This window comes from Liolophura sinensis, chromosome 8 (genome assembly GCF_032854445.1).
Source record: "Liolophura sinensis isolate JHLJ2023 chromosome 8, CUHK_Ljap_v2, whole genome shotgun sequence".
Taxonomy (NCBI): domain Eukaryota; kingdom Metazoa; phylum Mollusca; class Polyplacophora; order Chitonida; family Chitonidae; genus Liolophura; species Liolophura sinensis.
The window spans coordinates 31269142-31295790 of NC_088302.1; the positions used below are offsets into that span (position 1 = coordinate 31269142).

General features: G+C 38.9%; 1 protein-coding gene across 1 annotated transcript in view; it reads right to left on the reverse strand.

Annotated features, from left to right (window-relative positions):
* The window catches only part of LOC135473109 (centrosomal protein of 135 kDa-like), a 28763-nt gene extending 5703 nt beyond the window's left edge, over window positions 1–23060 (reverse strand). Inside the window, exons 1-19 of the mRNA XM_064752928.1 lie at window positions 23049–23060; window positions 22655–22700; window positions 21368–21714; window positions 20639–20806; window positions 19052–19278; window positions 10189–10317; window positions 9661–9876; window positions 9072–9137; window positions 8153–8303; window positions 7425–7705; window positions 6918–7043; window positions 6431–6526; window positions 4312–4374; window positions 3748–3921; window positions 3282–3359; window positions 2491–2642; window positions 1922–2192; window positions 755–810; window positions 327–495 (exon numbers count right to left, since the gene is read on the reverse strand). Of these exons, the coding sequence (XP_064608998.1) occupies window positions 327–495; window positions 755–810; window positions 1922–2192; window positions 2491–2642; window positions 3282–3359; window positions 3748–3921; window positions 4312–4374; window positions 6431–6526; window positions 6918–7043; window positions 7425–7705; window positions 8153–8303; window positions 9072–9137; window positions 9661–9876; window positions 10189–10317; window positions 19052–19278; window positions 20639–20806; window positions 21368–21683 (2739 nt within the window). The 5' untranslated portion in view covers window positions 21684–21714; window positions 22655–22700; window positions 23049–23060. The remainder of the gene's footprint in view (window positions 1–326; window positions 496–754; window positions 811–1921; window positions 2193–2490; window positions 2643–3281; window positions 3360–3747; window positions 3922–4311; window positions 4375–6430; window positions 6527–6917; window positions 7044–7424; window positions 7706–8152; window positions 8304–9071; window positions 9138–9660; window positions 9877–10188; window positions 10318–19051; window positions 19279–20638; window positions 20807–21367; window positions 21715–22654; window positions 22701–23048) is intronic.
* Window positions 23061–26649: the final 3589 nt, after the last annotated feature.

Below are 26649 nucleotides of genomic sequence, written 5' to 3' on the forward strand. Positions count from 1 at the left end.
TGCTGAAGCTTCTAGATCTTCTCCATATGATCTAGCTCAGGATTAAAACTGGGTATTCTATGAAGGATTTGGTCATTACCGGTCAATAATGAGGGACAGTCGGATGTACATGCCGTCACACTTATCTGAAGCTTACAGGTACCTTTATTTATTTGATTGCTGTTTTAAGCCATACTGAAGTATATTTCACCTTTATTTATGAAGTCAGCCAGCATTATGGTAAGAGGAAACCCAAAATCATCTGCAGGTTGCTGACAGACCTTCCCACGTATGGCTGGAGAGGATGCCAGCATTATTTAGTATGTAGCACACCTGACAAAACTTACCTGGTTTTCACGTGTCATGACGGCGAGGTCATCCTGTAATCTCCGGTTCTCTCGCACAGCTACGTCTCTACTCCTCATGGCTTCAGCCAGGTCCTCACCTGTCCCCTCCAGCTGGCGACGCAGACTCTTGTTCTCTCTGTCCTTCAGGTCGCTACTGTCACCAGCATGGCTGAAAAGTTAATAAAGGTACACTAATTAAATAAACCAATACAAACCCTCTTACCAAGACTAAAAAGAATTCAACATCCGTAGGGAATAGAAACAGGAGATAAATTTTAACTTCAGTTCTAAAATACAGTTATTGACTTACTGTGTAACATTTTCTTTGTTTGTCACATTTCAGATTTATGTGAATGTTGTACACAGACGTTGTAAAGAAAACTGCAGCATTACATCAAAATACTACTACAGAACACTGTAAAACTTACTCTAGCTGTGCTTCCAGTTCACTGACTCGTACTTTAAGGTCCCCAATTTGACGCTCCTGAAGACAACATTTATAATAATTAAACAACCACCACTCTTGTCATTAGTTCATATGTGGATGACCTTTTCTTGATTCTATCATCTTTCATCTTTCATCTCCCACCCAACAATCGAATTACCAGAAACATTTTCTTTACCCAGTTTCTTGGTCAATGTCCAAGCTGATCAGCTTTTTATTAACCATAAAAGTATAAAACTCCACTGTTAAGGAAGCATGCTAACACATACAATACCAGATTTCTAATTTACAGATGGAATATCACACAAAGGTAAACAATTAATGCCAGATTCAGATTAAGCATCTCACAGATGATTTATTTCATTTATTTGATTGGTGTTTTACGCCGTACTCATGAATATTTCACTTACACGACGGCGACCAGCATTATGGTGGGAGGAAACCGGGCAGAGCCCGGGGGAAACCCACAACCATCCGCAGGTTGCTGTCAGACCTTCCCACATACCGCCGGAGAGGAAGCCAGCATGAGCTGGACTTGAACTCACAGCGACTGCATTGGTGAGAGACTCCTGGGTCATTGCGCTGAGCCACGGAGGCCCCATCTCACAGATGAGAGTTTATAACAGATGCATACACTTTTTTCTCCTCAGTCATACAAAACCACAATCTTCCAAATCCTGCCAGCTTAACTCACGCCCCTTATATTTATTAATAAGACTGACCTCTTACGCAAGAACTGAAGATTATTCCCTTGTATGACAGTTCATTTTATGGGTTGAGGAAAGAAGCCAAACCAGAGCCCAGGTACCTGACCAACTTCTGGACTTTCATCCCAAACCACAGATGGCAACTGTGTCGGCACTGGTGTGGTTAAACCTCTTGGTATGCATATCTGTGCCTCATATGTTGGAAAGTTTGTCAGTAGCTTGCCACAGGTCCATGGTTTTCTCCTCTCATAAAACTGACTGTCATCGTATAAGTGATAAAAACTGTGCCAAACAACAATCAAATAAGTCAATTCAGTCCCCACCTGAGAATGTACTGGTCCAGGTCTAGTTGTCATTTATGGCTCCGAATGACACAAATCAGCCCATGAGGGTCCTGGCATTTTTTAGTATCAACCAAAAGGCTGTTATGGACATATACTAACCTTGTTGAGAATGTCGTCTTGCTGCACAGCTATCTTCTCTGTTTTCTCATCTACCTCTGCCTGGAGAGTGTCTTTCTCTCGATCCAGAGCATTAATCGTGCTCCTAAGCTGAATTATCTCATCTTGGATCTGCTGAGTGCCACGCTGAAGTTCCCCAATCCTCTTCTCTAGGTGTGAGTTCCGATCCTCCAGAGTTTGAAGATCTGCGTCTCGTCTGTTCAGTTTGCGTTGACACTCCTCCAAACGCCTCTCAGCTTCTTCAGCTAGAAGTCTAATAATAAAAAAAAAAAAAAAAAATCATTCATAGTTCTATGAATATTATTACTTTCACTGCTACATGCAAACTGAATGATAATGGCATATTGGTAAAACATTTCCTATTTTTTACAACCACTTGTTACTTTTGCACATCAATAATTAAGATGGAGAACTACATGTAAAAAGCATAAAGTGCACAAAGTTGAACACTTCGGAATGCGTGCTACATGTGTAAGCAACTGTTTAATGATTATCTCCCTTGATGGTGCTACACCCGACTGTCCCCCGAGTTATCCGTCTTGTTTGCTTACTTCATCTGTGCTGCTGTAGCCTTCTGTTGGGACAGGTTATCAGTGGACTGACCCAGCACCATGGCCTGCTCTCTGACCTGGTCCTGACAGGATCCCAGAGAAGTCTTCAGCATGCTGACCCGAGCGGACAGCTCATCTCTCTCTACCTCAATCTGTCAGGTAATAAACAACACAGTCAGTCTTAATGACGGATAATCATGGTGTCAAATGTGATCTGGAAACTAAACAACTGTGCTTGAGTACAGCTTATGGAGGGATTCATGACACTGAATGTCTGAGCAACACACTGCCAGACACTTTTGAAAGCAACCCTTTGGAGAAAGTAGTAAAAATGCGGGTACCCTTGGTTCAATAATATATAATGTAAACAAGATGTTTCTTAACACTTTCTCTAAAGGGCTGTTTTACAAACTGTTAGGCAGCTACAGTATCTTCATGTATAATTCCATGGGTCTTTGGACCATTTAATTGCTATGCTACATGAACTGTAGTACAGCAGGGTGACTGAATTAATGAAAACTTCATAAAATTATAGGTGGTGTATTTACTGTCTTGGCAGGTTCAGACACATACTGTTAATGCTAGAAGTATAGATACTCACTGCTCTGAGAAAAAAAAAAAACGTCTCCAAATCTATACAATATTAGTGTATGGAAAAGAAAAAAAAATCTTGGTATTCGAGGCAGAGAAAGTATTGTTTACATAATTGAGGGTAGTGAAACAGATTGGCTGACTAAGCATGGCTGCATGAAGTCCGAAGCACACATCTGTAGTAACATTAAGGTACTTACGGCAGACAGGGCAGACTTCAGATCCTCCACTCTCTGTTCTAATTTAGCTCTGTCAGACAATGAGGTCTCTGTGGCTATCTAGAAAAACAAAAATTTAGCACATAATTTAGCTCATTTGTACATGAAGTATCTTTCTATACCCTTTATTTGTCAATAATGAGAAATGCTTAGAATTTTCAGATTTTTGGCTTCAAGCTCAGTAATCTATCTACCATTGCGCTTATGTCTTTCCCTTGGTTTTTCATTCCAGACATTTGTGAATCTGCCATTCTTTTACATTCTGCATTTAAGGTTCAATTTAAGAAACAGTTCAACTATTCCAGAACTTTGAACACTCATCCATGAACACCAAAAAACAAAAAAACTTTGACAACATCCCTTTGCTATAAACTGGTCAGTTGGGTCAAGTTTCCAAACTTGATCTCACAGTACTAATAAACCCACAATGAGGCTTGAGTCCTCTCACCTTGAGTCGTTCACGCAAGCTGTCCCTCTCAGTGGAGACTCTACGAAGTTCCGCCAGGGCATCCTCTTTCTCGTTCTCAACTCGGCGGAGAACTGCCTGAGCAGCCAGTGAGGATTTGGGGGACTTAGGAGACCTGATCAGCTCACGGCGTACCTTCTGCAGTTCTGTGCGGGTCTGTAAACACAGGGTTATTCATGCATTTTCTTGCTTTTCTTGCAATTTACGTGGAATTTAAGATTGTTTTAATAACCAGTAAGAAAGAAGATCAGATAAATGTTGACAACGTGCAATTTGCTGCATCAACTTGCACAATTCAACAAAAGGTGAGTACTTATTTAATACCTGGATTTGAACTCAGTCATAAGCTACTATAAATCATAAAAGTGTGATCGTGGGTATTCGGGAAAATCCAATTCTCAGACGAAGTATCAGACAAGTAATCATAAACATGATTTATGTGAGCGTGAAGAGTGATATCATTTAACATGATTTCATGTAAGCAAAAGGTTTCAATATCCTGAGTCTCAGCCCTGATTTAGTACCAAAACATTTGTACAGACATACCTCCTCATAAACAGTGTTCAGCTGATCTCTTTCTGATGCTAGTACCTTAACATTGGCTTGAATCTGAAATAACACAGTAATCACAACTTAAAACAAAGAAAAACAGTGACGTAAATTGAAACCACAGCTCAATCTGTCAGGAAAGTATTTAAAATCTACTACCAAAACCTGCAGGTCAAAGATCTAACCAATAATTTCAATGTTTTTTAACCATGTTTCGACATACTGCTTGTAGTGGCAGTTGAAAAGGTTCAAAATATTAGGGTACATTATATGTAAGTCAATGTGTCGCACTGATTGCAGGAAAACTGTAACTTTTGCGTCCAGATGGTGATCCAGGGGTGCCAGTTTAATTTCAAGGACAAAATACTTGTCAACTTTAATAACAGCCCTTGCACGTGGTAATATAGTAAAAAAAATCATCACGTTAAAAACATGATGTCAAAACTGTGGACTGACAGACAGACAGCATGGCCCATGTTAAAAACAGGATGTCAAAATTGTGAACTGGCAGACAGGCAGCATGGCCCATGTTAAAAACAGGATGTCAAAACTGTGGACTGGCAGACAGACAACATGGCCCATGTTAAAAACAGCATGTCAAAACTGTGGACTGACAGACAGACAGCATGGCCCATGTTAAAAACAGGATGTCAAAACTGTGGACTGGCAGACAGACAACATGGCCCATGTTAAAAACAGCATGTCAAAACTGTGGACTGACAGACAGACAGCATGGCCCATGTTAAAAACAGGATGTCAAAACTGTGAACTGGCAGACAGACAGCATGGCCCATGTTAAAAACAGGATGTCAAAACTGTGGACTGACAGACAGACAGCATGGCCCATGTTAAAAACGGATGTCAAAACTGTGGACCGACAGACAGACAGCATGGCCCATGTTAAAAACAGGATGTCAAAACTGTGAACTGGCAGACAGACAGCATGGCCCTATGTTAAAAACAGGATGTCAAAACTGTGGACTGACCGACAGACAGCATGGCCCATGTTAAAAACGGGATGTCAAAACTGTCGACCGACAGACAGACAGCATGGCCCATGTTAAAAATGGGATGTCAAAACTGTCAACAGACAGACAGGGAGGGCATCTTACATGAATGGCTTCAGAGCTGCTTGTACCATAAATCAAACAAACCTAAGGGAGATCACTCTGTGGAAAACTTTCCATTTCCTGGTCAAATTCAGGTTTGAAATAAGTCAAAACACAGGCATGAGGATTTAAGATTGCAGGGAAACACGTTTTCGGTTTCGTGTACTTTGGAAACATTGTTGGGAGCTGATTTACCTGTAATAATTTTATTAATGACATTTCATCAAATACATTTTGGTGTTTGATATTCCTTGCAGATCTAATTTTCATTTACTTTGTAAACTAATAATTACCACAATCCCTCAACCTTTTTTTTTTTAAATGTATGAACTGTCACTGAATGATCGACGTATCTGACTGGAAACTATGGAAAAAAAAAGGGACAGAACCGGGAACTCCAAATTTGTCAGTTTGAGTTATCTCTCCTACATGAAGAGTATAATGCAGCATGTGTTAATTTAAAACTTCCACAACAGCCTTGCAATCAAATGAATCTCAGAATCTGAATTTCATATGAATCACAACTTCCTTGGTCAAGGACCTTGACTAGCTTCCGGTCCTACATGAACATGTAATTCATCACCGGTGCTACTTCCTGTCCATAGTGGCACATAGCGTGTCAGATAGCACTGCAGGCTCGCTGTACACAGAGATTCAAAAAGGTCCATTTTTCATAAAACACTCGTAGCAATAAAGTACAAGCGCCTAGTGACACCTTAGCCACAATCTGAAGGCTAACAACTCAAGTCTTTGGACAATTAACTCTGTTCAATGTTTACTAAGCAGTGCTGAGTGAGTAGACAAGCCTCTTTTTATGGGAAACAGACTTCCGGTTCCGTGAATTTTTAACCTGGGAACCGACTCAGAAACGGAACAATCGTTTCCATGAAATCCTCATGCCTGAAAAACACCCTGTATCCACTTATTGGTATAAAATTAATATAGCTGACCAACAAAATATCCCAGAGGCAAGAAGAATTGACAAGTCAGAATGGCTGCCACAGTACCTCTGCCATGTGCCGCTCAAACTTATCCAGTAATCCCTGGAGTTCATCTCTCTCTCTGGTAAGCATGGCTATCTCACTTGATTCAGCATATAAACTCTGCAACCAAAAACAGACAGACATGAATAGGAAATCAAAATCAACCTACAAGTCTTGATGTATGGTTAAAACTGACCTGGATAAATGGTCAACTGTTTCCAGAATTTGGAAGGTTTACATTTCAAAAGAACAAAACACATTAATTATTTAATTAAAAAAACAACAACAGAGCTCATATCTTTCCAAGATACTCGCCGAGTCTGTAAATAGCCACATCAAATGTCATCGACTACATATATACTTCTGTCACAAATGTTATATTGTGTTGTGAAGTTTTCTGACTAGTAATCTATATAGATTCCATTGGTTTCCCCACCCTGAGCTCCCCAGAAATTCTTACTACCCCCAACAACTTGCCCATCCACCAGTACAGCCATTATAGCGCACAAACCTTGGTGGGTGTGAGCCTTACTGGGCTGGCAGGACGACGTATTGCCTTGGCAGCATCCAGCTCTCTCTTGTAATTGTCTCGTTCCTCTTCCAGCACCCTGATCATTGCCTCGTACTTGGCAACAGTCTGCATAACAAAAGTATTCATGATAGTACACAAACCATGTGAACGCACAACAGGGAAAATGATGTTCATATCAGGTTTCACAGTTTTTTGAAGAAAATTATGGTTATGCAAATGCCTTTCTCTTGGAAAGACAAAGTAAGACTGCCTTAAATTAGTAGCTTATAACATAATACAACTGTTACCATAATCCTGGCCTGAAATTGAATAATAATCAAATGGTCCTAAGTAAACCGTAAAACCCATTCAAATAAATAAACAAACAGAAAAAAAAAATGACTAAAAGAGCACAATAAGGGAGTAAAAAAAGTAAATAAATGAACAATGAATGTCAAAAACAAGAAGGCTTTGTGATAGTTCAATTGTGCGTGAAATGCTACGCACCTTTTTGTCCAGCTTGGTAGGGCTGGGCTCCCTGACAGGACTGGAGGATCGGGAGTTAGACCTGGACGGTGGTTTAGGGGTAGGGCTCTTGATCTTGGGCTGTGAGTTAACCCGTCGTAATGTCACCTGCAGAGCCTCTGACTGCTCCCTGTAGAAGTTTCTCTCCTCCTCTAAGGCTCGAATAAAGGAGTCCAGTTTGCTGAGAGATTTTGACCTCTTTTTTGTGGTTGTCGGGCCATTTTTGTGTTTCAGTCTCTCTATCTCTAGCACCAGGTCTTTCTCTGTAATAAACCATTACAAAGTAAATTATATTTCTCTGTGATCTCAGTTTTTGACAAATATTTAAAACAGAGAAACATTCTTATTAAATCTGCACATTAGAGACTTTAACCCAGATCTGCCCCAAGACCACAACAGACCTAAGTCAGTCATACCATGTAGTATTATTCCATTTGAACTTAAACACTAATTTGTAATTATGTTAAGAAAGCCCAAAGTATTAAACCGCAGTATTATAACAGCAAAAATTCCCCAGGTAAATCACAATGTTAAGGCTGTAAATTGTTTTAAAGTTAAGATTAAGGCAGACTTAAGCTTAAGACAACTTTGTGATTCTGGGGCCAGTGATTATGAATGAGCTTCTCAATTGCTTTTCTTCACAAATAAATTTGTTACTTTTAATTAAGTTACTAAAAAAAAAAAGAGATGGGGTTCCCTAACACACTGACCATTGGCTGTGAGTTTGTTGACTCTCTGAGTGAGTCGCCGTTTGTCGATCTGGATCTTATCCAGCAGGTCCTCTAGACGAATCACATCGGCTGTTTTGCTCTGGACTTCATTGCGTAACTCCAGGTTCTCTGCCTTCAGACGTTTATTCTCCTATGGAAAACAAGACACACATCCTCAATATGGTATTTTATAGGAGTATAAAATTTAACTTCATTTGACCTCGATCTAAGACTGCTAGCTAGAAATCAAAAGAGGCAAAGTACTAGGGTACATAACTCAAATAAGCGGCTGGGTGGCAGTTTCTACTGCTTATCTATTAAAAATGTGCCAGACAAAAAAAAAAAAAAAAATGATTGTGGGGTGCAGCACCCTTTCAAAAATCTGGCTAGGGGTGTGCATTTAACGACAAATACAGGGCTATAATATTTAACTTCATAAAAACAAATAATGGTATTTACAGTTAATTCAAGATAGGTATTTACAAAATAGTAGACATGCATGAAGTGAGAGATGTCAGATTGTAAGACAACTAAACTCAAAATACAATATCAGAGATGGATTTTAACCTAGACAAAATGCTGTCTCCCAATATACAAACTCAAGGTGTATACCACTTGCTTTGATGTACATTTGTTCTTAAAAAAATCACATTCTGACACAATCAATATAGAGGAAAATAATACTACCTGCAACATGAATTTTTTATAATACAGACTGTCCACCCAACATTTTCTAAGATAGCTAGAGCTAATAATGTATGATATAATAACACATATAATATAGCCTTGAATGCGCATGTATACCATTCCCAACATGTAAACTACCTTTATGTGTTATGTCCAACAAAAAAGTACTTGTTAGTTTATGCAGTTTAAAATCTGAAACTCTGAAAAACCCTAAGATTTCCCAGTAGCTTACAGCTTTCATTTGAGAAGTCTCCAGATCCAGCCCTTCCAGCTCATAGCGAGATTTCTCCAGCTCCACCTGTGTCACACAAAAAAATACAACCATGGATTTTCATGAATAAACACAGCCTTCATATAAAATACAACCTAGGAAATTCATGAATAATAAAAAAAGTTATATTTTCAAGCTTTCTGCTTTGATTTTTCAGTAATGCATTTCTTACACTTCATTCCCATGCCCAGGGGAAAACAATGTATGGTAGGGAAAAGTATAAGCCTTTCATCTGGTATACTATACAACCCATAATAAAGGAGTACAAACAAATACCCTGAGGATTGTGGGAAAACTGCATATACTGCAATCATAAAAAAAAAAAAAAATCATAAAAATTAGCCACTAAATGTATTTCATTTGTCATTTGGGAAGTGCTAATTTTTAACTGGATATGAGTATTTGATGACATGCAAACTCTGCCAGGAATTTCACCATCTTGAATCCTGAAAAATGTAACTGGTATGTGACATCACTATTCAGTCAATGTCATAATGTCATACACATATGTATAAATTAATGGAGCCATAGGTTGCATCAGATTACAAACCTTGGCTTCACTGAGTTCATTATCAGCTGCCTTCACCACAAACTCCTTGTCAGACTGAAGCCTCTTGGCCATGCGGTCCACATCGGACAGTTCCAGCTCAAGATCCGTGATACGCGCCTGGTAACGCCGCGCTTTGCTCTCAGACTCCTCCTGGGCTAGCGTGGACTCCTTCATCTTCATCTCCAGCTCTCGAGACTTTTGCTGCAGGTAATCAACCTATGTAACCATGGCAGAGAAGAAACATAGCAGTATAAATACTCTATGATATACCAGTAATCACTTGCAAAATGAATTCAAAACTATTACTCTAAAATCACAGCAGTATGGGAATCAGGTTTATGCTAAGTCACCCGGCTTTACCAGGTACCGTCATCTGATATTAGCTCTCTTTACTTCAGTTTGAGAAACTCGGGGTGCTGTATACTAAAAGAAGGCCTAATGCTGCATGCTTCATCAAGATGACCAATTCTAAACCTACCACATCATCATCTTGCTGACTCATGACTTTGTTCCCTGACTCTTAATTACCTGTATATTGAGGTGAGAGATCATTCTCTCGTTGGCTCGGTTTCGTGACTCTAGAGCCACCACATCTGAGGGTCTGCCTCCGTCCAGCATTCTGCTTAGTCGGTCTATCTCAGCATCCCTTGCCTCAACCTGGACACACACAAAATAACATTTATAATTATTATTATACCTCACAGAGTGATTCTTGGTTTCCACTGGTCAAAACACAAAGCAAACAAAGCTGACAAGGTAATATCCCAAGTCCACGGGGAATTAGCCAACGACCTAGTGCTAATATCCAACGATCACAGGCTTTTATTCTACTGCAGTTACCTCCCTTTGTGTGCCTCTTTGATGTATGCTTGTTTGTAATATAAACATCCAGACAATGGCTAGTTCTGCTAAGGATGTACAAATTCAGCGATTTAGTTGAGCAAGTACCCTGGTGTTTTTTTTGTATAATTAAACATATACATGAAACGCACACTGGCGTTAAACCATTGATGTGGTTCGCACTTCTCTCGAGCTGACATTTCCTGATATCCCATCCTTCAGTATGCACTATCTGTGTAATATCCCCTCTAAGAAATCATCTAATTAATAATGAGCCTGCTTACAAAAACCAGACTCATTGCTGCATAAATGAAAAATTTTAGAGTATGATGTTAAACTCAAACCAAAAAAAGTAAACAGCCATACCACAAACAGTTTCAAATCAGTTAAATCCAATCTACTCTACTCAATATCTTTTCTCTTCACAGCCTTCAGGTGCAGGTTTTAATAATAACAAAATTGTTGAACAACACAGATATTGGAATGTTTTCCTAAAATTAAAAAGCATCACACTTTGTATGAAAGAAAAGTAGAGGCAACTGCAAAAGTAGAGGCAACTGCAAAGAAACTGGCTACCAATTTTTCTTCATACTGGGGCAGAGGTCACTGACCAGTCAAATCCTCACACACAAAAGGTATTAAATTTGGGGACAATATTTCAGTTGGGTTCATTCTCAACTGGCCTACTTTTTTAACTTGCCTATTTGCAACTCACCTACCTAGGGGATTATTGAGGGATTATTGAGGGATTATTGAGGGATTATTGAGGGATTAACCACCAGCAGCAGGATTTGGCCTGGATATCTATAGTTCACAGCAGAGGGCTAACCCTTTGACACCTAGGTTGAGATGATTTTGGCAGTGAACAATTATCAGTTCCACATGTTCAGTGATGTCAATATTTGATTTATGCTAACAAAATCTAAAAGCATGTATACAAATAACGGATGGTACATGTATACTAATTTCAAGGCAAGTCATGGCACAGTAAAGTGCGCAGATCCATTTCAACCCGTCCCAGACAGATGGGCCACAGATGGCTACAAATATTGGGTAAATCGGAAAACAGAGGACTGAATGTCTTGGAAATGTACCAAGCTTGCTGGTGATAAGAAGAACAGGATGCATGATCATACTTCATTAAGTTGTAAAATTTGTCTATCTTCTGAATGTATGCTCGCTGAAAGCATTTCTTAGAAAAAGCATTTCCCTACATAAATGTAATATAATTCCTTTACATACAATTTATAATTACTTCCTGTGCATTAAATAAATATTCGATGACAAAATCACATCTGTTTAATATTTTCCTTTAGACGGATGTGTGCCGATATATGTGCACTTGCTTGTTGTGTGAATGACTCCTGGGTCGTAATGGGCTAGACTCCTGTAGGTTAATCCTAACTTATTCTGAGCCCTATTCGTATTCCACCTACCAAAATGTGAAGCAGGCGAGTTGCAAAGATACCATCAATATTAACTTGTGTTGGGTTCTAATGTTATAGCTCAGGTTCAGGGGAGTGGTACCTTTGGGCATACAATGGAAAGGAAACAGTCAAGGGAGGTAATAATGTCAAACAAGCATGCACAGGTTTTCTGTTTGTGACAGGGCGAAAGTACAATACCACTATTATAAGTGAAGTATAACAGGATTAGTGGCAGGAGAATTAAGATCTGACATACACCATATAAACTACCCATGCTACTCAACAATGTAAGTCAGCCAATGACACCTTGTGCTCAGCTGTCATCCCTACTATGACTGGTTGACAACACAGTGCCTTGGTGAAGACAGAAAGTTTGGAAGCCATGGGGGTCAGTATTTTAAGTCATCACAGATTGCCACAAAACACACAAGTCCAAACAAGGTTTTTTTCAAGATTACTGTATCTTGCCTAAGTATAAAAAGCAATAAAATAATAAATTTTACTATAAAGGAAACTAATTTTAAAACTCTATGAACTACTATTAAGTCAAAAAACTTAAAAACTGAATCTCTAAACAAACTATATAATTTCTATCCAGCAGAAACTACACTGGACCAAAGAGACTTGATACATAGCTAAGTATACCTTGTGTTTGATCACTACTAGCTGTATAATGGCATGCAGGTAAACAGAGTGCACCTCGGTGAATGAAACCCAGTGTACATCAATAGTTCACAGAGAGATTCACACAGGTAGCTATAAAAGCAGATTATGGCTTCTATTTTACCAGTTGCATGTACTACATACATGTAAACTGACTGCTGGGTCATATCATTATGACATCACTGGATTGTGGCCGCACACCATTGTGACATCATGCAACTGTGACATCATCGCTTTGTGGCATACTGAAGTTATGACGTCACACCATTGTGATGTCATGCAACTGTGTGATGATGTCACACCATTGTGATGTCATGCAACTGTGTGATGATGTCACACCATTGTGACGTTAGCCTGGTTCTGTGACAGTCACAACAGCTCTACTATGACGTCATTTCTACAACAATCTAAAACCGTGATACTTTATCTTGCAAGGAAACTTCTCACCTGCATGCGATTTATCACGTGAATCATGCATATATTTTTATATGAGTTAATAAATCATTTCACATATATGGGCCATCTTGTGGGCCACAAAACTGTCACATACTGAATCCTTTTGATGGGTACCTTGTGGAACTCTGTCACACCCGTAACAAATCGGTCTTATTAAAATAGGTCCTGAGAAGCTATGAACTCTTTTGTTCTTTCCTTTATTACTTCACAATTATCAGTGTACGTGTACTTCACAATTATCAGTGTACGTGTACTTCACAATTATCAGTGTACGTGTGCTCATAAAACACATACCAAGTACACACGCACTGCAATGTCACAGAAGAAAATGATGCGTTTTATTGTCCTTTGGATTTTTGTGTGGCTCATCCGTTATTTTCATTACAAGAAAAAGTACACTGAAGCATAGGGCTTTTAAAAATACACATTTTTATAGGCACTACCCATCAATTTTCAGTGCAATTTATGCACATTTTTCATTTGACTTCAGACAGAAAAAACATTGGTTGGATTGGCCAATTTCAGAGCTTCACAAAGAGTACAATTTCATCATTCTTCACAGAATAATGCCTTCAGAATATGCTTGAATAAACATCTTGTAAACATGTGACAAGGTTGAAGAATGACAGTCCGGACAGCCTAGAAATTAAACAGACCTGATAACCAAATAAATTTCAACTTCAAAACATTTATTTTTATCAAGCTGACTACTGTCTTTTACTGCCAATTATACTGTCAAATTTTACTCTCACTTTTCAATTCCATATTACCCTCAAGACATATTCCATTTCTATGACAGGCTACATTAACAAAACCGGAAGCTGGTTAGTAGGTTACATAATCTTGATTGATATATACAAATGGTACAGTCAATGTTTGGTATGTCATTCTGTTGAATTCCACACATCGTTCAGAAACAGCAAAAACAGACGCGTAATTCTGACGGCCAAGTAGTCACTCTCAAGATGTAATAGTCAAAAAGAAGTTCTGATGATGGACCGAACCAAGTGTGTTATTTCAACAGTACAAATGATTAATTTCATTCCATGTGCACACATATGTTTCATATGATATAAAGCTTTCAGTAGCCCAAAGCTACATGTAAGCAGTGCTTACAACATAATGTATTATACAGAAGAAGCTCTGTACAGACAGGTTTGAGCCATCAAAGGGGAAATGCTGTTAAAAGTTATACAGATTTACTAAATAGAAGATGTCAATACACGCTATGAAAAGGTGAAGTTATTCATGTCTAAATAGAAATACATGAAACCGCAATAAATAAGTCATATAGGTATATACACCATTCTACATTAGAAAATACTAGAAAGCGTCAGGTTAGAATTGACAGGTGTATGCACATACTTTTATAAGCCATGATCAATACTAATTAGTTTACCTGGTGATTAAAGTAGTCCTGGGATCACTGCCCTAATTCCGGAATATCAACAGCTGACAGAGGTAAATATACACAAGGTAGACGTAACATCCACAGGAGAAACAGGTAAAACTGTGTTTGCAAGCTGCAGTTTTTAGAGGCAGTATTAAATGCTGGTGATCCTACACCAGACATGTGTGAGCACGCTCTGATGCTAGGTCTGTCGGCCAGCCGGCAAAGTCAACCAGCCCGCCAAACCTTGGCCTCTTTGTCACACCTGCCAGCCGGGGATTACCTGTAGGCATGTCATAGCACGCACCTCTATACTACAGCTCTGCCACCCCAGGGAGCTTTACTATGAACAGCACATAGTAACTGACAGTGCACACACACACACACGAGTGACTTGAGCAGACCAAGGCATTGGATACAGTTACTCTACTAAAGGAATTACCTGTTCAGGTGTTAAGGAATTAGCACCTATAATAACTGCAATGTGTTAGTCCCGTTCAGTTACCTTAATCTGCGATCCTTGGCATAGCTGTATATTTAACATACCGTTACTGCAAAACCTACTTCACACCTTTATAAATAAGTGCTGACTGACAAGTCAGAACACATACATGTAGCAATGATAATACCTGTACAGTTAGAACAGGACAGCGCTATGTGGCACAGTCCCACTGTTCAAGGAACTTACCACACAGCAAGCACACAGTCCTGTCCCATTCCCTGGCCGGGTTATTAACACCTAGTACAGCCCCTTAGCAAGCCTGGGTCAACCCCCAGCTTCTGGGACCTACCTCTGCCAGGATTCTACTGTAGGCCCCTTTGTACAGCACTGCAGCCTGCAGCACCCAGTAAAATCAATGGCAAGCTTCATTTCATAGTTCTTCACTGTTGACACAGTGAGAAGTGTGTAGATTATCAACGCATGGCAGATAACCAAGTACTTTGGATGTCAATAGTTATTGTTCTTTGCGTTTACATATTTCATCGGTTAAATCAATGTTTCATGCTGCTGGCTCTGTCATATGACAAACACATTCACATGACAGAGTCATAGATATAAAGATAGTCCTCTTTGTAAGCATTATAATGAAATTAAATTTTTACATTTACATGTATATATGTATTAAATGCTTTAATTTATGCATCCTCTCTGGTCGTATGTGGGAAGGTCTTCCAGCAACCTGCAGATGGTCGTGCGTTTCCTCCCACCATAATGCTGGCCGTTGTCGTATAAGTGAAATATTCTTGAGTACGGCTTAAAACATTGTCAAAGATTAGATACTTTGAAAATCCTGATTTCTCATAAAATCAACTGCAACAAACACACTCTCTTTATAGAAAATTTTCAATGCACAGTACACAAATACATACATGTAATTTGCAACCTTTAATAATCTTTTTGCATTACATGAACAATGTCCTTTTTGGCAGCTTGCCATAATATAGCTGCAATATTGCCTATGTGGCCTTAAGCACTAATCATTTATTCATTTTTGGCAGCAGTATAAAGATGGTGTATTAAATCAAAAACATCTTGTAGGCCTGGAAATTGTGATGAAAAACTAGAGCTTTTCAACTTTACTATGATAGCTCTTGAAATTCTTTGTGGCTATACATCACACCAGCTATAAAACAATGGCCTTCTGGCATTTTAATAAATCCTGCCCTGATTCAAATTTCGTAGGTTATCTTGATAAAACTATACACATGAACTGACTTGAAGCTGGCTGCCATGAAAATTTAACAAAATCAGTAAAACTTATTCAAGAATTTCTCTACAAGAAAACACAGTAAACATCACCCACAACCAATTTTTTGGATAAAGTGACGTTCATGAGTTAACATTTTCAAATCACTTCCAAAAAGCTTTCTGAAAACCCAATTGAAGTTGTGGGTGGAGTTTTAACCTAAAAATAGTTGTTTGTATAATTTGGTGAAAATAGAAAAGAACAGGGTGAAACTACACTCAGGCCCACTGCAATTTTAGCTGCTACTAACAGCTGCTGTAGTACCTGAGAATCACTTTATATGTCCATCATTTCATGAAGTTTTTCATCCTATTTTTCAACAGGCTGGGCGATGACAGTTTTGATATGCTATCTTTTGGACAATACTTCACATTAAAGACAAGGAGTCTCAGTGCATGTAAAACATCAACCTTTTGCAGGATATTGCAGCTGATGTGAATCTGAGGGTGACAGTGCATGACTGTATCGGAGAGTTGCTCTCTGACAGCAACATTTGGGAAACAAGAATCTGGAGGAACATGAACGATTCAGTATAACACCACTTTTTTGAAACGTACTGTACAGTGTGATGATCACTTTTCATTGTGCTGCAAATAACAATATCACACAGAAGGGACACAACTCCTACAAGGTAGTCCCATACAAGATGGCCTAGACAAAACAACAATGAGGGTTACATTATTAAAGCTAAAGTGAGTACTTACGATGTAGGTACAATAAAAATTATAACTGGCAGCAGTTTATTGACTAGTGGCAGGAGATACTTTTAATGGGTACTGGCAGCAAATTTTAAAATTCAATATCTCTTTAATATTGAAATATTTCAAAATTCTGTTCATTTATGTAGTTTAATCATGAAACAACCGCAGGTTGTACCTCTGCACAGGCACATCTGCTGACCTTCCCCCCACATACCAATAAATTGTCTTACAACGAAGTCCCAATATTTACAAAAGGAACTGTATGCTACAAAGGCTTTTCCATATCACCCTAGTGTTCTGGTCAATAAAATCAAGACTGAAGAAAATCATGTTCACTTTTCTCTTTGCCAGTATTCAACAATGAAGTGTAATGTGCAGTCAAGATGTATATTAAATCTCTACTCAAGCCAGAGAAGCTTTCAATATAAGTGAACACATACAAGTAATCACACATGTACAGTGTACAACAAATTTCTCTAGAACCAAAATATTGCTCTTGGGTAAATTTCCAACTGGTCTGTGCACTGAGCAGATAGATGTACAAATACATAGTGGCTATATTCTGAATTTCTGTGCTTTTTCAAAACTGAAATCTAATTTTAATAGGGCATGTTACAATTTTATCTACACTTACATTTTATGCTGTTTTATGCTCCGGAAAAATAAACCTGCTTTCAGAAGATGTTGTATAACTCTACAGTGGAAAGCTGGTAGTGGATGCATGGATGAGATGCTAGTCCTTCAATCTCTAGGACAGAAAAGGTTCAATCTCTAGGACAGAACAGGTTCAATCTCTAGGACAGAACAGGTTCAATCTCTAGGACAGAACAGGGAATTTGTGGATTACCTTGCTCTAACTGTTTGTGGGGCCTTGGCAACAACAAGAGGTCGACAATAAACTGTTTGCACAGTGTAACATTGTTTGAGGATGCTATCTGTAGGTCACATGTGCGAAAGCTCATTAGTAACTTGCCAAATGTCGGTGGTTTACCCCAGGTACTCGGGTAAATCAGACCACCGTCACATCAGTAAAAAATCCTTGAATGTGGCATTAAACACAGTCAAATAAATATTAAGTAAATACATCTGCAGTGAATAGTTTGATTTGAAGTCACATAAAATCCATACTGTAAACAAACAGGGAAACTGACAGATTTGATACAATTCAGTACAAGATTGATTGGTGTTAAACACCACTCTCAAGATTTATTTATTTATTTATTTGATGGGTGTTTTACGCCGTACTCAAGGATATTTCACTTATACGACGGCGACCAGCATTATGGTGGGTGGAAACCGGGCACAGCCCGAGGGAAACCCATGACCATCCGCAGGTTGCTGTCAGACCTTCTCACGTACGGCCGGAGAGGAAGCCAGCCTGAGCTGGACTTGAACTCACAGCGACCGCATTGGTGAGAGACTCCTGGGTCATTGCGCTACGCTAGCGCGCTAACCAACTGAGCCACGGAGGCCCCCACCACTCTCAAGAGTCTTTCACTTTAACACTACATAATGGTCACTTTATGAGCAGAAAAAAAACATTCTGAATAAACCTCTGGTAAAAAAACTCACAAACTTTCCTAACTGTGATGCACAGGTTTTCCATGCTAGTGGAAGGCCTGTGTTTTTGTTAACGTGATCTTCATGTAAGACAGTACAAACTGCCATCTTTACCCCCCGAATAATGATTGTAAGTCAAGGCAATGTTGTACAATGTGGTGGAAACCCATGCCCACAACTGCTGGCAGTTCTTCCCATGTACAACAGAAGAGGAAGCCAGTATATTCCCTCTCCTCAGCTGGGACTGAAAGACGAGCATCTTAAACCACCTTTTCCACAATCTATCATGGCAGGACATGATCAGAGCCAACTGTTACACTATTCTATAAAATGGACAAGACTTTTAACAAGAATCAAAGCTATAATCAACTCTTGTCTCAACTAACTAAATAATCTATTAATTATGCAAAAAGGTCTATTCCTTTGGAAATACAAAACTCTGAGGGAAATAGTGAGCAAATAGCATCATATCTAGTATCTATATCAATCATAAAATAAGCCTCACCACATATCACAGTTGGCTAGTGCTAAAGACCATATACACCTATATTCCTACTGTACTGCCATACCTTGTAAGAAAACCAAACTGTCAGAGAAAGAACTCACCTGTTGTTTAAAGTTTTTCAGCTTCCTCTCCTTGACATCATTCAAGTCCGTTAATGTCTTCACCTGTTTGTTCAGCTCTGCGATCTTACTGTCCGCCACCTGTAGCAAATCAGCCACATATGGGTCCTCAGCCAGGGCTGCCTGCTTCGCCACGATTTCAGCTGCCGGAACGGTGGAGTCTATCTGCATACGCTGACGGCGGAATGGGATAGTTTTCTTCTTGCCTCCTTTTAACCAAATACATGTAGTATTATTAACCACTAGTGGAAAGGTGAAGTCTTAAACATATACGGGACTCAAATGATATCTTCATGGTAACACAGAAATATACAAACAGGTCGTAATCAAGTAAAGACATAGCTGCAGTCTCCACTTCAAATCGTCACACACAATTTTTGTACAGGTAATCCAATACAGTATCTGTTGCCCGTGATAAGACAGATTGGGTCATGTAAACACATCACAAACAGTCAAACCCCTGGATGCCACAAATGTTTGTTGTTTACTTCAGTTCAATGCCGATCCATGATACCATAAATAACTCACGAGATGGACTAAAAAATCACTGGTAGAAAACCGCTGAAGTCAACATATGGGCTCATGCCCAAAAATGATTTCACCTGCCTAATTGCATGGTAACCGACGTTGTAACACTGAGGTTGTTTTGTGAGAAACAGATACTTTATTGGATTATCATTACAAAATTTGAACAGGGGGCCTCTGTGGCCAAGGGGGGTAGCACGCCGGAGAGGCGCAATGACCGAGGAGTCTCTCACCAATGTGGTCGCTGTTAAGTCTAGCTCATGGTGGCTTCCTCTCCAGTCATACCTGGGAAGGTCTATCAGCAACTTGTGGATGGTCTTGGGTTGCTTCCAGGCTCTTCCCGGTTTCCTTCCACCATAATGCTGGCCGCGGTCGCATAAGTGAAATATTCTTGAGTGCAGAGTAAACACCAATCAAATAAATAAATAAATCAATCAAAATTGAGCATGATTGAAAGAGAGTGAGTGAGTGCTTGGGGTTCAATGTCATACTTAACAACTTTTCATTCATATGACGACGAAGGAAGGGTGTATGTAATGTGCATCCTTGTAGCAGGACGGATTTCCACTGCTCTTTTATTTAGCGTTGCTTCACTGAGACGACTTACCAAACGCAAGTAAGCCGCCCCGCCCGAACCATTTTACTGACACCGGTCAATCAGTCGTTGCACTATCCCGTTCATGCTGAATGCCAAGCGAGGAAGTTACAACTTCCTCTTTTAAAGTCAAAGATGTGACTCGACCCAGGATTGACTCTGGATCTACCGCTTCTGAAGCGGACACTCTACCAACTGTGCTATCCGGGCCGCTGATGATTGAAAGAGATGTTATGATATAGATTTCGTTAGCTGGAGGTAGATGGAGTGCTTAGTCTCGCTGCAATCTGTTCTCCTGCACAGAATGAATGGAAGGGGTTTCTGACAAGAGATTGAGCAGCATTATGGCGTATCCAAATATTTTTAGATCCACTAGTCAGTGTACTCCGACTAGAAGAACCTATAGTATAAACATATATTTAACAAATTTCAGATAGGTTTGGCCTTACCTGGGGTCTGAACAACAGCATGGAAATTTTTCTCCTGCAGATGTATAATGCGATCAGCCTTTTCACGTGCCTCCTGCTCGAGCTGTCTCACCTTGTGCACATACTGGTTGTTCAGAAATTTCAGGTCTGTGTTTTCATGTTCAAGCTTACGCAAGGAAGCTTTCAAATCTGAACAAAGGAAAAAGAAAAACAATAAAAGGTTTAAATAACAGATAAATAAAAAATATTGAAAAAAAAATAAAGATTTTTTGTATTCATTTTGTAAATAGCTCAGTGTTTGTGCACTCTACTGTGCAAAAAAACCCCCCAAAACCCAGCAATTTAGGGCATTATAAATTTATGTTTTACAAGTTCTGCAATAAAGGGAAAATTCAGGAGCATCATGCCCATCAATATTTCTGAACTGCAGCAATGTACACATGTGGACTGGGTGGGCCACATCTAGAAAAAATTTGAAGGTTCTGACCCCAAACATTAAAGGTGCCATTGTGACAGTGTGCATAAAAAAATTTTGCAATAAACACAATGAAGTGGAGCTCTCTGGGATCTTCTGAGTCTGTGAATAAAAGAAATTTGTGTAAAAACTGAACTTTTTATTAGTAAACCATCATATTTACATGTACTTGATACTTTTAATGATGCTTGATTGTCATGTTGGGAGCCCAAATGTTTCCCAAAACTAAAATGGCTCAAGATAAGTCTCAGATATAGTGTGGGCCACATTTATACCTCTAACAGTAGCATTTGCCTCTTCTGTCTGCTTTATAATCTGGATATGCAGCTCATTATTCTCCTTCACTAGCTTGGCATTATCACTTTTGTATGGTTCAACAGCTGTTTCAAATGATCCATGATCCTCCTGCTTTTTGCTGATCTCTAGTTTGGCGTTCTTCAGGCTCTCTGTGGTGTGGATAAGGTCTGCGAATAATCTCTCCACAAGAGGCAAAGATTCCAACCCCAGAGGCTGCCTGTAGCCCAACTGGTCAAGTCTCTTTCTTAAGTTAGAGAACTTCTGTTGGGCCTGCTCGGGGTTTGTGGAGCCCATTATGCAAACTTCTCTTTAGCAGATTTCTCGCCTGGTGAATAGAAAGAGGTCAGATATGAATATATGGAACAAAATCTGCATCCTACATATATCTGACAAAATTAATGTTGACATTTCTGTTTAATAATTAATCATGCCATGATTCATGAAAGTTCACATTATTCCACGACTGTCATGTCTCCTTGAAGTAGACTAGCCCTGGATGCAGACACTCTTTTGGTGCTGCAGTCTATTTTTAAGTCTTGGGACATCACCTACATCACACCTACATCACATGTCAGAAAGTGTTAAGGCTACACTGACTATATCATACATCAAATATGTGTATCATAAAGATGCATCAGTCAACATAGATATCTGAATACACTATGTCACAGACAGAGAAACTATCTGTTAATAGCACAGCGTGCTGTCAGCATTTCTTATATCTTTCACCTTGTCGCCTGATTTTCACTGCTGCAAGCACCCACATGTGCACAGTCTCAAAGTTTCATTACATGATATGGACAGTGTGTCTAGCGAAAAGGAACAGGACCATTATAGTATATATTCATCCCATTTCTGTTTAGGACATTCGAGGTAATTACAAGACAAGACGGGGAAGATGTAAGGAATCGGGTGATTCCTGTGTTTGTCCTTGTCCCACTTAACTCTCAGATGTTCAGCAAGAAAAGCAATAAATATGCCCAATCAGAGTTTTATGAGTCTCACCAGGTCATGTGGGTTTGAATAAGACGAGGTGGGGTTGAGACAGCATAGAGGAGACAACACACCCCTGACTTATCTTGCCAACCGATGAACATCGGAGACTATTGAAATGTTAATTCGGTTTATTACTGTCACTTTATCACGTGACAGCACCAGTCTCTACATCTTCATAAGAGAGGGAGAGTGTGTTAACTGGAATGACGTGAAAGTGACAGTTTCTGACTGGTGTAAAAAACATACTGAAATGGAAAAAGAATGCTTACCTTCTCATTTATGATCTGGTCTCATTCATAAGCATTCTGCTATTGTCTGTTAAAAAAAAAACAAACCTATATATATATATATATTAAGAGATTACCGCGAGAAAGTTAACAGCTGCTAGTAGGTCGTATTTCTGTTCAGTAGTTGATCTGTGTTTACTGGGTGGTTGACAGAAGATACAAGGCCTACAGCAACAACAACACTGACGGACATGTCAAGTCTTGTTTTCTTTGGTCTAGACCACGACCTAGTCTTGTACGTAAATGCCAGTCAACGTAAACCAACTTGTGTATGCAATGATCTCCTCTCTTTACTATGTATACCACTGAAGAGTCTATATCAACGATTGATAAAGCACTTTTATCATAATGAATCAACAAAAATTCACATCTTTACCAGACTTTCTTTGAAAAACGGCGGACTCGGTATTATTTATGTCCTCACTTGTTCAAAGATTTCCAGTACAAGGGAGGTCAATCTGCTTGTCTGATTTTGACTTCAACTTTCCCTGAGCCGCCTTTACATCACTAATACCGCACACTTTGTATCCAATTTTCTTGCCTTTCCTGTTTTTTTTTTTTGTTTTTTTTTCTGTCTAGGTTTCCACAGTACAACATTCAATAATACAACAATATTCAGAGACACCTAAACGTGGCATACACCATAAGTTTCCACTCAACATTACATCAGATCAATTTGCCTGTTACAAATATGAGCCTATTGGCATAGACAGGGAAAATCTGTGGTTATGGTATTCTGAATTGTCTGCCTCCCTTTGGAGAATTCAAAACCACTTTCTTAAACGTCTTTTATTTGTCTCTCCCCGTTATCGCTTGTCTACCATGACCTAACCACTGTTTTTTGGATACTGAATGTGTAAAGTTGTAGAACAGGGTTACTTATTGCATATAATTCATTGAGAATTAAGGTTCCAGGTTTTCAGTACCCGTATACCGTTGTTCCAGTTAATTTTATTTATATATTTATTTGATTGGTGTTTTACGCCGTACTCGAGAAAATTTCACTTATACGACGGTGGCTAGCATTATGGTGGGGGGGGGGGGGGGGGGAACCAGGCAGAAACCCACAACCATCCGCAGGTTGCTGGGAGACCTTCCCATTTACGGCTAGTGTGGAAGCCAACATGAGCTGGACTTGAACTCAAAGCGTCCGCGTTGGTTAGAGGCACCTGGGTCATTATGCTATCGCGCTATCCAACTGAGCCACGAAGGCCCCTCCAGTTAATTGCATTGGTCGGTATAACTATATTTATTATTTTATCGCATACACTTGAAAACGTAATCTGTTATATTTAATTTAGTGTTCTAATGTTCATTTATTTATGTTCTAACACTACGTATTACATATTGAACATAGTGTTCTGTTAGTTTTACACAATGATTATGTCAATTTAACTGAGTATGCGTGCTATATAAGTACACTCTGCAGCAATAACATTTTAGCATCACTTCGACAGCTTTGATCTCTTTCTGTTAAGTTTAACAGATTATTGTTTTGAGAGAAGGCACATATCTGTCACACTTTGTGAATTATATTTATGTAATGGTTATAATCTATACATTGCTGAAAAACTAGCACGAAAAGGTTATTTTAAAGAAATGCTTTGAAATTAAGTTTCGGACTCAAACTGCGAAAAATGCCATCGCCTCCCAAAATTCTGACCTATGGGTTATCTCCCATTAAGTTACCATTAAATATTGCATGTCCTTAAAAGCAGACTGACCGTTTTATACTGGCATAAAAAACGAATTTTTCCAACGGATTTAAATGCTTTTAAAACATCGGATTATCCATGTTGGAACACAATCGGTACCATTATATACCAATGACATCAGTCACAGGTGTAGTGATACACTTATATGCCGATAAAAGGACATAGACCCACTCCAAGTGTAGTGATACTCACAAATGTCGATAAATGGACTATAAAGTGTAGTTGATGAGATTGGAATAATGCTGAATGCGACGTTAAAAGCCAGGCAGGCAAGTATAAAAAACAAATAAATGGAATGCCGTGATTACACCTCACGTGTACTTCTTATTACGTTTAACGACTAGAACTATATCACAATTTACACCAATCTTTGATTTTTATACCTAATTGTTACCTCACAATACATGTCATATTGTCGTGTACATCATACAACATTTGAAGGGGAATGTAATGGGGCATACCTATATTCCCCGCGCAATGGTGACAATTTGGTCCAATTTGTAGCCCTTTTCTCAGCAGTACACGTGTAATACCTCATATACCCGTTTGCTGAGTTAAGCCTACATATTTATAGGCCCTGAACTGCTTTAGCGGCAAAAGTTTCCTATTGGTCATGGCCATTGGTTCTTATGGACTACTGTAGATAAGAAGTTTAAGTTTGATTTAACTCGTGCATGGATATTTTTTTTCTTTCTCCACAATGGTGATTAGGGTTGGTGAGAAAATAATTGATCATTTGCGCAGTTAAGGCATGCAGAAATACGTGCTAAGATGTCAAATTCAAACTATATTATTTGAAACACAAAGGCTAAAAATAATCATTGGAAATGCAGCAATACACACCTTTAGTAGTACTAGGGCTGAACCTTTGCGGTGTAAGCCAAAAAGTAACTATAACCTAAGTCGGTCTGTTGATAGGTGGGTAGATGGACCTGCCTGTCAGACGATTAAACCTATTATATTTGATATCTTCGCTCCAATATTTTAAAACATAATCGGATGGCATGCAAAACGAAATAGACTTTTTGCACGATGCATATGTCGTAGATGTGGCATATTAATTAATTTAGTTTTAAATTCCTATCTATTAACACAATTTATTCATTTATTATATATTTATTTATCTGACTGGCGTTTAACACACATACTCAAGCATGTTTAGGATTTATTTAGGTGAAGCAGCCAAAGTGCACGGAACACACATTCTGCCCTTCGCCTGACTTATTGCCTCTGCTGAGCCATCGCCAGCTTGATTCGAGCCTGTGACCTCACTGGTCAGAAAGAGAGTGTCTACGCATACGACAGGAAGATTATAATTTCGCTGAATGCTCTTAAAATGACAGCTAAACTTTGGCGTCGTGCTTGGCATCTATGAAACGCTATAATGCACTATAAAAACGATTATATTAAGGGTGTGTCTTATGCAATGTCATCGATTTTTTTTATTTTTTTAGCCTTTGTGCTTCCAATAATATAGCTTCAGTTTTACATTTTTGTATACATTACTGCATGACTGAACAACAGACAGATGGTCCAAATGTCACGTCAAGGATGCAGACATTTATATTGTCTTCCTTCATCATGCAGATTGATAGTGATTGCTATACTCCTAATATCACATAGTTATTGAGAGTTATGGAGTACTTTCATAAAATATGACTGGCATTAATCATAGTATTCCTCGTCTGTAGTCCAAGAAACGGTGACAACTGGAACCAAAGTCATTTCGTTTTGATTTTCCTCGCAAAAACAGTAAATCTTACTTGATGGCAAGTGACCAAAGTCAGTATTTCCTGATTTATCTAATTCTGCTAGACTGATTCATGAACAGTTGTGGACTAGCATTTCTGAATGTGTTTATTTCACCAGAGTACATCTACATCTAATGTCTGCATACATGCTTTAGAAGCATCCTACAGAAATTTACAGGGTAATTTGATACGACCTAAATGATGTTTCGTAAGATAGCCTATATCGTACAGTAAATCACCCATAATTGCATGGATTTTTTCACCGAGTATAATTGCTCTACAGTAACGACTGTAGTACAGCAGACTGGTTAGTTTGTAAAAGTGTATGATTTACCGTACTGTATTTTCGTAGCAATGCATTTGGTTAAAACTATTTAAGATTTGTTGTTTTTTTTTCGCAAATGTTTACTTTTGGCCATTTTTCATTTCCTCCCAATAACATTTCCTTTACTCCAGGCACTCAAGCTTTCTCCATCCATATAGAAACATAATCGCGGTAGTATAAAACTAG